At 40.2% G+C, this 12983-nt stretch overlaps 3 protein-coding genes across 3 annotated transcripts; all 3 read left to right on the forward strand.

Annotated features, from left to right (window-relative positions):
- The first annotated feature begins 1311 nt into the window (after nt 1-1311).
- Nucleotides 1312-3792, forward strand: LOC117288906. Its single transcript, XM_033769780.1, has one exon. It carries the CDS (start codon nt 1312-1314, stop codon nt 3790-3792), a length of 2481 nt encoding a protein of 826 aa, XP_033625671.1.
- Nucleotides 3793-4057: 265 nt separating this feature from the next.
- Nucleotides 4058-4939, forward strand: LOC117288907. The gene has a single exon (XM_033769781.1). The coding sequence runs from the start codon at nt 4058-4060 to the stop codon at nt 4937-4939; it is 882 nt and encodes a 293-aa protein (XP_033625672.1).
- A 121-nt stretch (nt 4940-5060) lies between these two features.
- Nucleotides 5061-6239, forward strand: LOC117288909. The gene has a single exon (XM_033769782.1). The coding sequence runs from the start codon at nt 5061-5063 to the stop codon at nt 6237-6239; it is 1179 nt and encodes a 392-aa protein (XP_033625673.1).
- The last annotated feature ends 6744 nt before the right edge of the window (nt 6240-12983 follow it).

Raw genomic sequence — 12983 nt, forward strand, 5'->3', positions numbered from 1 at the left:
ACTTAGTGTGTTAAATTCTCTCTCCATGCAGAGTAAAATAATGCTTTCTTTTATGATGTGCCTTGGTGATTGGTAATCAAACCTAATGTTGCGGGCTAGGCAACGTAATTTATTTATTTGTGACGTCAGAAGCGTAGATTTTTCTTGGTCAAATGAGGGCGCTGTTTTGCATCTTTCGCCAGGATCGATCATAACATTCGTCACTAGTCAGTCATACTTTCGCCAATATTTTGTTGATTTTGGATGCGCCCAATGTTGTGAGTACAAAATTAGTTCAATCAAGTTTAAGATTATAAGTTTAAGTATACTCTGCAGCAGGGATTGTTGATAATAAGCGGGTAATCAGTGTAAAATTTTGATTGTAAAAGTGGTTGATTTTCTAAGAATGTCGTCAGTTAGATTCACGTGGGTTGCATGTACATGTATTGTGTACGTTGGGGTATTGTGGCATACAGAACACAGTAGTGTGTGGATAAAGGTTAAAGGTCAAAGTTGGGATAAAGTTTTGAGATTAAGTTAAGTCACTTGAGTTGAGGCAAAGGGGAATCACGCACACTTGGCGCACATTTTGTGGGTAAATAGGGATTTAATCAATTGTTGTAAATACATAAAATTGAGATTAATTCGTTATTGTAATTGCTGTAAATCAAATGTTTATGTTGTATTGGGTTCATTTGATTAATTGCAGATCGAACCATCATCACACGTTGCTACAAGCAAATGGTATCGTAATAAAGGGTTGGACATCAGTAAATTTTGTCATTGGTGAAAATATTTGAGTACACACGTCACATTAAGTTCGATAACAACGCTATAAAGAGATCTGCAATGGAAAATCAAGAAGATGATATCAATCCAGAAGACTCGGTGAGTCAGTGCAGCGTGAGTACCACCGGCACGTCTGCAAGCAGAAAAGCCAGAATAAAAGTCATGGCAAAAAAGGCTGCACTTGCTGCAGAATACGCAGCTCTGAGTGAGCAACGAGAGTTGGAGCTACAAGAGTTAAAACTCAAGCAGAAGAAGGCTGAGCTCCGACTCAGCACCAGAATCTGTTGTTATGAAGCAGAAGAAAGGGTATACGCTCAATTTGAAGATCAGAAGTCAACTATTAGCAATAGTCCTTCACTGCAAGCTAGCCAGCCACTGCAAGCTGAACATTCTTATGAAGAATCAACAACATGCCCTACCGAACATTCTCAAGAATCACAAGAGAAGCAATCCACCTCTGAGCCCGTCATTGAATTGTTACGTCAAGCAGAAAGACAGCAGAGAAGTCTGATAGAGACATTGCAACTACCAAAGGCAGAGTTGATGTTCTACGATGGAGAACCCCTGAAGTTTTGGGAATTTTGGAGAGCCTTTGAGATAAATGTTGACAGCACGTCAATAGCTGATGCTGCAAAGTTAACCAGGCTGTTGCACTACTGCAAGGGAGATGCACGTAAAGTTATTCAAGCATGCTCAGTGATGGATTCCACTCAGGGCTACAAGAGAGCTAAGACGCTGCTGAAGGAGTGTTTTGGAAACAAGCATAAGGTTACAGATGCCTGGATTCAGAGGGTGACCAAAGGTATAACCATCTCAGCTCACAACGGCACTGCTATCAGAGAAATGGCAGACGAATTAAGAGTTTGCTATGAAACCCTTCTTGCTGTGGGGTTTGAAGGTGAGATGGCACCTCAGAGTTTCTTGAAGAGCATCGTGGAACGACTGCCAAACTACCTTCGCTACAGGTGGATCCGGATAGTAAGAGAAATTCAGAAGAGGAACGATAGAATACCAGACATGAAAGACCTAGTCTCCTTCATAGAAGATGTGGCCGAAGAAGAGAATAACCCAGTTTATGGATCAGTCAGCTCGAAGAGCAACCGAGATGTGCCACAGAACAAAAGTGATAAGCAGAGGTCCAAAGGCACTTTTGCAGTTACCATGGAAACCAATGAATTTGACACCAAGAAGAATGAATTCGTCACTAGGAAGTGTCCTCTGTGCAAGGAGGAGCACACACTGTTTGGTTGTCAACAGTTTAAAGGAATGAAACCTCAAGACAGACTGAACTATGCAAAGCAGGAGAGATTATGCTTTAATTGTCTCCGCAAGGGCCATATGACAATGGCATGCAGGCTGAATAGAACATGCTCCGTCGCTGGCTGTGGAAGAAAACACACGAAATTTCTCCACATTCTGCAGCCGCAAGAAGAAACAACTCCGTCAACTACCCAACCAGAGGCCCAAGTTCAAAATGGCTATATCGACTCAGCCGAAGACACAAGCTGTAATAATATCACAGGGGCCGGTAGCAGAAGCGTCCTACCCATCGTACCTGTGAGGGTTCAAGCCGCACGAGGTAACACGTTTGTGCGGACCTACGCATTGTTGGACACAGGCTCTACAAACACTTTCTGCACCGAGCAGTTAGCTCTAAGTCTTGGAGTGAAAGGGACCAAGCAGAAACTCAGCCTGACAACCCTTGACAAGATAGACAGTACAATCCATACGACTTTGGTGAGCTTAGTCGTAGACTCTGGTCCGACTACAGAAAGACTAGAGATGACAAAAGTGTACACGAAACCAAAGATCAACGTTCATGGTACACACATGGCAAAAATGGACGAAATATCAGGATTGCCTCACTTGAAAGGTATTGATCTGCCGTTTGCTGGAGAGAAGGAAGTTGGGCTCCTGATAGGACAAGATGTTCCAAAAGCACTAATGCCGCTCGAAATAAGGGCAGGAAAAGAAGGACCATACGCGCTAAGAACAGCCCTGGGATGGTCATTGCATGGTTCAGTGAACCAAGTGAGCAGAAAAAGACAAGATTTGACCGCTGGTTCCAGCTTCATCCAAGGAGACATCTGCCTTGAAGCACAGTTAGATAAGTTTTGGAAACTGGAAGCATCAGATTGCATAAGTGATGAAAGAGGCATGTCAGTAAATGACCAAAGAGCGCTGAAGGTTTGGAAAGATGGAGTATGTATGGAAGGAGGACATTACCAGTTACCTGTGCCTTTTAAGAAATGTCCACCCAGTTTGCCAGACAACCGATGGCTAGCTGAACAAAGGTTGCAAGGTCTCGCAAGAAAACTTGGCAAAGATGATAAGCTGCATCGTAAGTACCAAGAAGGAATCGAGGACTTACTTAAGAAGGGATATGCTGAAGAAGTGGAAGGGCAAGAATGTAAGCCCGATGACAAGCCTGTGTGGTATCTGCCTCATCACCCTGTATTTCATCCTATGAAACCAGACAAATTGCGCATTGTGTTCGATTGCGCAGCCATAAGTGGAGGCGTGTCCCTCAATAGTGAAGTACTGCAAGGACCAGACCTAACAAACAGACTGATAGGAGTCTTATTGAGATTTAGACGGGAACCAGTTGCCTTCATGGCAGATGTAGAGGCCATGTTCCATCAAGTTCGCGTGCCTGTAGAAGATCGATATGTGATGAGATTTCTATGGTGGCCAGACGGCAAAATGACACAACAGCCCAAGATGAATCGGATGTGTGTGCGCCTGTTCGGCGGGACTTGGAGTCCAAGTTGCTGCAATTTCGCTATGCGCCAGACAGCCGATGATAACCAGGATGACTTCTCCGCTGAAACTGTAGAGATTGTGAAGCGCAATTTCTACGTTGACGATTGCCTAGTTTCAGTGGAGACCGAAGAGGAAGCTGTGAAATTGTCATCCGAGCTCAAAACTCTACTGCAAAAAGGAGGGTTCAAGTTGACCAAGTGGTTGAGTAACAGACCAAGCGTTCTGAAGTCCTTCCCCATAGAAGAAAGGGCTAACAACTGAAAGATCTTGACCTAAACCATGATGCGCTACCAGTTGACCGAGCACTGGGTGTCAGCTGGGATGTTGAAAGAGACAGTTTAGGATACAAATTGGCAATCAAAGACAAGCCAATAACAAGGCGTGGACTACTAAGCATTGTGTCATCAATCTACGACCCCTTGGGATATGCAAATCCATTCATCCTGAGAGCGAGACTACTGCTGCAGAAACTGACTCGTCTCAAACTAGGATGGGACGAGCCATTACCAGAAGTGCAGAAACAAGAATGGGAAATTGGACAGAGGAGTTACCTCAAATGAAGGAATATGAGGTAAATAGATGTGTAAAGCCACACGACTTCGGAACAGTGACAGAATACAAGCTGCACCACTTCGCAGATGCCTCAGAATTGGCTTACGGGGCGGTGTCATACCTTGTCATGAAAAACACTGAAGGTCAATTACATAGCAGCATTGTAATGGCAAAGTCACATCTTGCACCAGTAAAAATGATGACAATCCCTCGACTCGAGCTGTGTGCTGCAACGTTAGCAGCTAAACTAGATGTCATGCTGAGGCGTGAGTTGGATCTACCCATAAGTGATTCAATATTCTGGAGAGACAGCACGATTGTGCTTCAGTACATAAGAAATGAAGATGGAAGATTTCATACCTTTGTGGCTAACAGGGTAGCCAAAATCCACAATGTAACCGAACCAGCTCAGTGGCACCATGTAGACACAAGTTCAAACCCAGCCGATGAACTATCAAGAGGAATGACAGCCAGTGAGATAAAGAAAAGTTCGAGATGGCCGGAAGGGCCAAAGTTCATCTTGATGGCTGAAGAAGATTGGCCTAAAGAACCAAAAGTAATGGAGCCCCTGAAACAAAGTGATCCAGAGCTGAAGAAACCGAAGGAGATTGCACAGACATATGCTGTAGAGTTGGAAGAAAATAGTGCCACAGCCAAGCTGATCAAGCAATATTCATCATGGCATAAGCTAAAGAAAGCCGTATCATGGGTTTTGCGTGTGAGGAGCTATCTTCGGAACAAAGACAAGTATAAGGAAAACAACATGAAGAAACCACTAACAGTAGACGAACTCGACAAAGCAGAACAAGCAGTAATAAGATATGTGCTAGGGCAATCCTACCTAGATGCCAGATGAGTACAAAGCACTGCAAGTCACAGTCAACACAGTAAAGAAATCAAGCCCTCTCCATCGACTAGACCCCAAAATCAATGAAAATGGACTAATGTGTGTTGGGGGTCGACTGAGGAATTCTACAATGCAGGCCCAACTGAAGCATCCTGTAATCCTACCACAAAATCATCACATTGTGGTACTGCTGGTGAGACATTTCCATGCCATGTCAGGTCACTCAGGAAGAGAACATGTTATGTCATTGATGAGAGAGCGATACTGGGTGATTGGAGGAAGAACAGCAGTGCGCCAGGTGTTGCGAGATTGTTTCGTTTGCAAGCGTCTGTCTGCTTCTCCTAACATACAGAAAATGGCTGATCTACCAAAGGACAGGGTGACCCCTGAAAAGCCGCCGTTCAGTCACGTGGGAGTGGATTGTTTTGGCCCATTTTTGGTCAAGCAAGGCCGAAGTCAAGTCAAAAGATACGGGTGTATCTTCACCTGCTTAGTGTTGAGAGCAGTTCACATTGAAGTGATCCATTCGCTGGAGACCGACTCCTTCATTAACGCTCTGCAGAGATTTATCGCAAGACGAGGACAACCAGAACTTATCAGAAGTGACAACGGCACAAATTTTGTTGGTGCTGAGCGCGAGCTGAGGGAAGGAATCAATCGTTGGAACAAACAGAAGATTGAGGAATATCTACTGCAGAAGGGGATTAGCTGGAAATTCAATCCACCGGCAGCATCACACATGGGAGGATCATGGGAGAGACAGATAAGAACAACAAGAAAGATTTTGAACACAGTTTTGAAACAACAAGTGCTCTATGATGAAAGTCTTTCAACTATGATGTGTATGGTTGAATCTGTGATCAACGGTCGTCCACTTACTGTAGTTTCAGATGATGTGAGGGATCCAGAACCCTTGACTCCAAATCATCTTCTTCTGTTGCGTCCGAGCAATGCTTTCCCCGCGGACATGTTTGACGAGTGTGATCTATATAGTCGTAAACGATGGAGACAAGTCCAATATTTGGCTGACCTATTTTGGCGCAGATGGATCAGGGAATATCTACCCACCCTGCAGCAACGTCGAAAGTGGAATGAGCCAACAAGGAACATCAGAGCAGGAGATATCGTGTTGATTGTTGAAGACCTCCCCAGGAACCAGTGGACCATGGGAAGAGTCGTGGAAACCTATCCGGGTGATGACAACTTAGTCAGGACTGCTAAGGTGAAGACTAAGTCATCAACACTTGTTAGACCAATTCACAAGTTGTGTCTGCTGGAGTCAGTGGAAGGTCTAGAGAGCACCAAATAGCAGTTGGATGTGAACCACAACAGGAGTGACTCAAGTCTATGGACTGCAATCTGAGGAGTGCCCATTATTTGAGCTTATTTGATATTTGGTACAATATCGTGCATTGAGGCATGATTTGAGGTGTGAGCCAAGCGCCGCCTCCTTGTGCTAGTTTAATGGAGCAGTTTAGCCAGACCTCTTGTTACCATGGCAACTTCTTTGGACCGTTGCGGAATGTGAACATTTATCGTTGGACATTCTCGGCAAACATTGCATTTGTGATATGAGTTCACAGATGAACACATCTTCATGAACAGTTTATGGATTGTGAGAACACTAGCTTTGCCAAAGGTTTTGAAACTTATTAGAGTTCAAGTTTTTGGAAGTTTGCATTATCAGTTCTTGTTACCTGTTGTTATGCGTTTTTTGCTGGTACTGCATTTTTCTGCGTTTTGGCCAAATTGGGATTTGATTGTAAAATTGAGTGTTAGGTAAATGCTCATAAGGACTATGCTCATTTAAGGGGCCGGGATGTTGCGGGCTAGGCAACGTAATTTATTCATTTGTGACGTCAGAAGCGTAGATTTTTCTTGGTCAAATGAGGGCGCTGTTTTGCATCTTTCGCCAGGATCGATCATAACATTCGTCACTAGTCAGTCATACTTTCGCCAATATTTTGTTGATTTTGGATGCGCCCAATGTTGTGAGTACAAAATTAGTTCAATCAAGTTTAAGATTATAAGTTTAAGTATACTCTGCAGCAGGGATTGTTGATAATAAGCGGGTAATCAGTGTAAAATTTTGATTGTAAAAGTGGTTGATTTTCTAAGAATGTCGTCAGTTAGATTCACGTGGGTTGCATGTACATGTATTGTGTACGTTGGGGTATTGTGGCATACAGAACACAGTAGTGTGTGTGGATAAAGGTTAAAGGTCAAAGTTGGGATAAAGTTTTGAGATTAAGTTAAGTCACTTGAGTTGAGGCAAAGGGGAATCACGCACACTTGGCGCACATTTTGTGGGTAAATAGGGATTTAATCAATTGTTGTAAATACATAAAATTGAGATTAATTCGTTATTGTAATTGCTGTAAATCAAATGTTTATGTTGTATTGGGTTCATTTGATTAATTGCAGATCGAACCATCATCACACGTTGCTACAAGCAAATGGTATCGTAATAAAGGGTTGGACATCAGTAAATTTTGTCATTGGTGAAAATATTTGAGTACACACGTCACACCTAAGTCCTCCATTATTGATACCAGGACTTCAGAAAATTTGGGTTTTTAGGTATTCTCTAAGGGACATTTGTTTTGTGTTACATTAGATGGGAAGTGTTGCATTTAACTAAAGGGGGAGGAGTTGTAGTAACTTGCAAAGTAGCTCTCTATATAGCGCCCTCTCTTGGTTGTTACTGTTTAGTATTATTGTTGTTTACAAAATGGCTGCTGTTGAGTTCAGTCTTGTTTAATAAAGCTACGTTCAGTTCAGTAAAGAATCATCTCCACGACTGGTTATAACATATATATATATATTTTTTTTTTCCGTTTCTTTTTGTTAAATTTTTGATTTTTTCTTTTCTTATTTGCCGGGTCGAGGTGAGGGTGGGGGAGGGGGGGGTGTGTGATTTCAGATAAGAATAAAAGTCTTTTATTACTTAAGGGGGAGGGGGGGGTGTGATTTCAGATAAGAATAAAAGTCTTTTATTACTTAAGTGAGAAATTACCTGTTTCTCAAAAACTACGTTACTTCAGAGGGAGTCGTTTCCCACAATGTGAACAGCTCTCCAATGCTCACTACCAAGTAAGTTTTTAAGTTAATATTTGTTTTGAGTAATTACCAAACGTGTACCTTCCCTTTAATACAAGCAAAACTAAAAGTATGTTATTTAAAACTCAAGCTAAACTTCGCCGTATTGAAGAAAGTTTACATGTGAAGATCAGTGACAATATCGTTGACAATGTTGATCATTTTAAGTACGTAGGTGTCTGGCTAGATCAATCTTTATCTTGGAGTGTGCACTTTGAGAAGATTACTAAGACTGTTAATAAACGTAAGGGGGTTCTCCGGAGGATAAGAAGTGTTCTTCACCAACATACTTTAAACTTGTTGAACAAAACTCTGATTCTCCCTCACTTTGATTATTGTGAAGCTGTTTGGGGCAACTCGGCCAAAGTTTTTCTTTCCACACTTGATACAATCCAAAACAGTGCTGGTAAAGCTATCCTTTTCCACCTTTTCCTCCCAAGCTAATCTCGTTCCCCCACTGCCTAAAACCAACTCAGGAAAACAAAATTTTGCTGCTAGTGGGGTCAACTCATTTAACCAACTCCCCTTACACTAAAAAATCCCTTGCCATGCACTGTAGCAAGTTTTAAAGTTCAGTACAAAGATTTGAGTTTTTTTATATAATGTTTTTCCTGGCTGGACCAGATTTTAACCTTTGTCTTTATTGTATATTTTACTTGTTGTAAAGTTTTTGTGCTGTTGTCATATATCCGTAGTCTTTCTATTTTTAATATTAATCAATATGTTATTTTAAATATATTTTTATATTAATAAAAATTTTAAAATGTTTGTAGTTGCTGGGCACCTCTGGAAAACAGTGTTCTATAAAAGAGGTTTCCCCAGGGTAAGGAAGAAATAAATAAATAAATAAATAAATAAAACTAGAAATTTAGAGTTTGTAAAACAAACTCTAGGTGTTCGGATGTGTGGAAGGGGTTGTTTCACAAGTATGTACACTTTACTAGTCACAATAAAAAAGCACCAATTAAAGCAACCATCTGCTAGAGGGCGCACTTATTTTTGGTGACGTCATCGGTATTATTTTTTTAAACCAGACCTTTGCCAGACTTGTATTAAGTGATTGTAAACCATCAAAACGTGTCATTTCAACCTAAAAGCTTTAAATAATGCCTTTTCAAAGCGTTTTTACAGTCACTTCCGGTTTAGACAGATCAAAAGGTCAAGAAAAGGTCACCAACATATCCATTGTTGTGAAGTTTGTAAAGTACTTTCATATAATGTATAGATTGTCAAAATAGCTTATGTGGTTGAGGAAATATGAACTTATGAAATATTGACGACCGTAGAAGAGACTAACAAACAGTAAGTACATGTATGTTTAAAACGCCTTGAACGTAGACTATTGTACGCGAAGCTTTTTCACGCTCTATGGGTGATCACTGGAGCGTGACTTTGCCACACCGCTAGTTCAATACACGTGGTGTAGGCCTACGTGTTAAATGTGTATGCACATACCAATGGGGGATTTACGTAGTTCTTTAGAAATTAATTTTGAATTTTTGAGCCGGAAGACAAGGTCAAAATGGGGTTATGTCTGTGAGGCGTTTACGGAGTTTTTAATGGCCTTTCCGAAGATGTGTTGATTGTAAGAATTCCTTATGTGGATCAAAAGTCATCATGACGTAACTCCCACGGTTTGCTCTTCTAATGAATATCTAACTATGTGCGAAGTTTCAAGTTCATATGAGTTTGGGAAAGGTATTTTTGTTAGCGGACATGGAAGATTCAGAAGAAGAAGAAGAACTAGACATAGAATTTTTGTTAATTACAAAAATCAATGTTCGGTTGGGCGTTACGTGATGACGTAGTTCAAAAACATTGAACCATAAAGATTAATTTTTCTACAACGTGTCGTTAATTTTTATAGTTAAACTTGTGTCACAGTTTTTAACGACTCCTTTTTTTTTCACAAATGCAACATTTTTGTGTGAGATTGGCTTTAGGTTTTAATTTGCAATTTATGGAAACCCTTTTACAATTTAGCTACCCCTGCACGGGATGATGTACACAGATTTGATAATCAACAGCGCCCTCTTTTGTTGGACAAACGAGAGCTCTGTTGGGATTCCCCCCAAAACGTTCCCGCCATATGATTTTTACACATTTTAAACATTGTTTTATTGTTATTTAATACCTGATGACGTCATTATGACGTAATTAGGCCTGTGTTGTCTTAAAAATACTAAGGTTCAACTATCTGTTGAGTTTCAAGGTTCAAATCGATCTCAATCTTGAGTTATGCTGAGATAAGCTCAAAAGTAGTTTTTTTTATGAAAAAAACACGAAGGCGAACTTTGACCCAGGGTAATGACCCGGAAGTTAAGGTCGTACGATTTTGGCGTTAACTTTTCAAATGTTTCCCAAGTCTTTATCTATCCGATGCCCAAGTATGAACATCATCGCTTTTATATTAGTTGAGATACATCAACAAGCAAATGATAATTTTTGAACATTAAAAACCCTGTCATGACGTCATCAATGACGTCATCATTCCAAAAAAGTGGCGGTTTCATCAACTCACTGGTGCCTATGTACATAGTAAGTTTTAAGTTTATACAAGCTTAACTTTTGTTTAAAAGTAAGTTTTAAGTTTGTACAAGCTTTACTTTTGTTTAAAATTGCTTGGGAAGGTTCAGAGGGAAAGAAGAACACGAGGAAAATTAAATCTATGAACAGATTGTTGATAGCTTTTTAATTTTCACAGAAAGTAAAAGTGTAAATCTATTACATTTATACCTTTCTTTGCAGAGAAAATAAATGCTACTTTAGGTTAATACTTATTAAAGCGATGTATTTTATTAGTAAAGAGCTAACTATGTGCAAAGTTTGAAGGTTTTGTGATCCTTGTGATGTTTAACTCAAGAGTAAACTTCTTAAAAGGTTAACTGGATTTGGGGAAACTTTATACAAAACAACAGTTTACTAATTTTAGACTTGTGAAGTAAATAACTGTAAAAGACTTATTTATTAAGTATTACAGAGGTTTCGCAAGTGTACGACACGGGTACAGATACAACTACGATAACTGGGATGCACGTTATGCATGATGCATGACTTTGTTAGGCATTAAATAAGCACTTATTTTGAAAAGCAATGATTTGTACACAAAGCTTTACCGTGTAGCGCGCTAAACACTGCCGTGAGTGCCGGATAGAAACACCCTTCACGAGTCGATGTCACGAATCCGCTTCCCGGTGTTTGATCAAAACATAACCAATGTTCGTTTTTTTCTGGTTGCATTTTCTCACATAATTAAAAGTCATACGAATCACTGAAGTAGGTGGCCATCTCAGCGAAGCTTCGTCTTTAATTCCGTTTTGATAATTAGGCTAAGCCATGAGAAGGGCGAACAGGGGAACAATTTGACGCCGAATATGAGCGGACTTCAATTGTAAAATGTTGGTACACCATTAAACTAGCGCTACGTTGTAAGTACAATGACCTGAGACTTGTCAAAACATGAATGGAAATCACGCGTACAGTCAAACGATGCACTATTCCGAGCAGAACACACAGGCCTCGTGGACTGATAAAGGTGTGATCAATGGAGCGGAACGGCCAGCGGCGCTTTTGCAGTGTTCTCAGTTATCACGCGGGTCAACACATCCGTGGGCTTTATCGTCCGATTTCGACGAGAGTTTCAGGTCAAATTGGTATCATCTCTGTGGGAAAGTTTGAGCAGGATCACTCATCTATAACGGGATGCAAAATTTATGTTGAAATGTTACGTAGTTTTAGAGATCAAAATTTGTAAAATTGTTCAACTTTTGGTTTGAACCGGAAGTCAAGGTCAAATGGGGTCATTTTGTGTGTAGCGTTTTTTGAAGTTTGATCGACCTGTCCGATGATATGTAGATTGTCAAAATCCACCATGTGGTTCAGGAGTTATGATTTTTTTTAAATATTTAACGTTGATTTGTTGTAATTCAAAACCTGATGACGTCATCATGACATCATTAAGTTTGTGTGGTCTTGATATTAAGGTTCAATTGTCTGATGAGTTTCAATGTTAAATTCCATATCAATCTTGAGTTATGACAACAAATTGTCTTTTTTTACAAAAAAAACACAAAAAAACACAAAGGCAGAGTTTGACCTTCCGGTACGACCGGAAGATGAGGTCATACGATTTTGGCATTAACTTTTCAAATGTTGTCCAAGTCTTTATCGATCTGATGCCCAAGTATGAACATCATAGCTTTTATATTCGTTGAGATACAGCAAAAAGCAAATGTCGTTTTTCAACTTTAAAAACCTTGCCATGACGTCATCAATGACGTCATCATTCCAAAAAAGTGGCGGTTTCGTCTACTCACTATTGCCTATGTACATAGTAAGTTTGAAGTTTGTACAAGCTTTACTTTTGTTTAAAAGTGCTGGAGAAGGTTCGCAGGGAAAGAAGAACGCGAGGAAAAAAAAAAAAAAAAACAGAACAATAACAATAGTTGTTCGGCTGTTGGCCGAACACCTAAAAAATAAAAATAAAAATAAAAAACATAACAATAACAATAGTTGTTCGGCTGTTGGCCGAACACCTAAGAAGTACGTGAGGCATTTTCATATGATGTATAGATTGTCAAAATAGCTTTTGTGGTCGAGGAAATGTGAACTGATGAATAATGACGACTGGAGAAGAGACTAACTAACCGGAAGGGAAATGTTTGCTGAAAACGCCTTGAAAACAGACTACGTACTTAATGCCCTTTCATATGATGTATAGATTGTCAAAATAGCTTCTGTGGTTGGAGCCTGATGCATAATGACAACTGAAGAAGAGACTTACTAACCGGAAAAGAAATGTTGGTTGAAAATGCCTTGAAAATAGACTAAATACGAAGCTATTTATAGGAGAAGAAAAAATAAAATAAATAAATAAATAATACAAAATTTGGTCGCCAATTGGTCTCCATCCAACTACTAACCAAGCCCGATTTTGCTTAACTTTAGTGATCGG

Source organism: Asterias rubens, chromosome 4 (genome assembly GCF_902459465.1).
Source record: "Asterias rubens chromosome 4, eAstRub1.3, whole genome shotgun sequence".
NCBI lineage: Eukaryota > Metazoa > Echinodermata > Asteroidea > Forcipulatida > Asteriidae > Asterias > Asterias rubens.

Coding starts and splice junctions, on each gene's coding strand:
- LOC117288909 (XM_033769782.1), top strand. CDS start 5,061: ATGCAGGCCCAACTGAAGCATCCTGTAATCCTACCACAAAATCATCAC.
- LOC117288906 (XM_033769780.1), top strand. CDS start 1,312: ATGTTCTACGATGGAGAACCCCTGAAGTTTTGGGAATTTTGGAGAGCC.
- LOC117288907 (XM_033769781.1), top strand. CDS start 4,058: ATGGGAAATTGGACAGAGGAGTTACCTCAAATGAAGGAATATGAGGTA.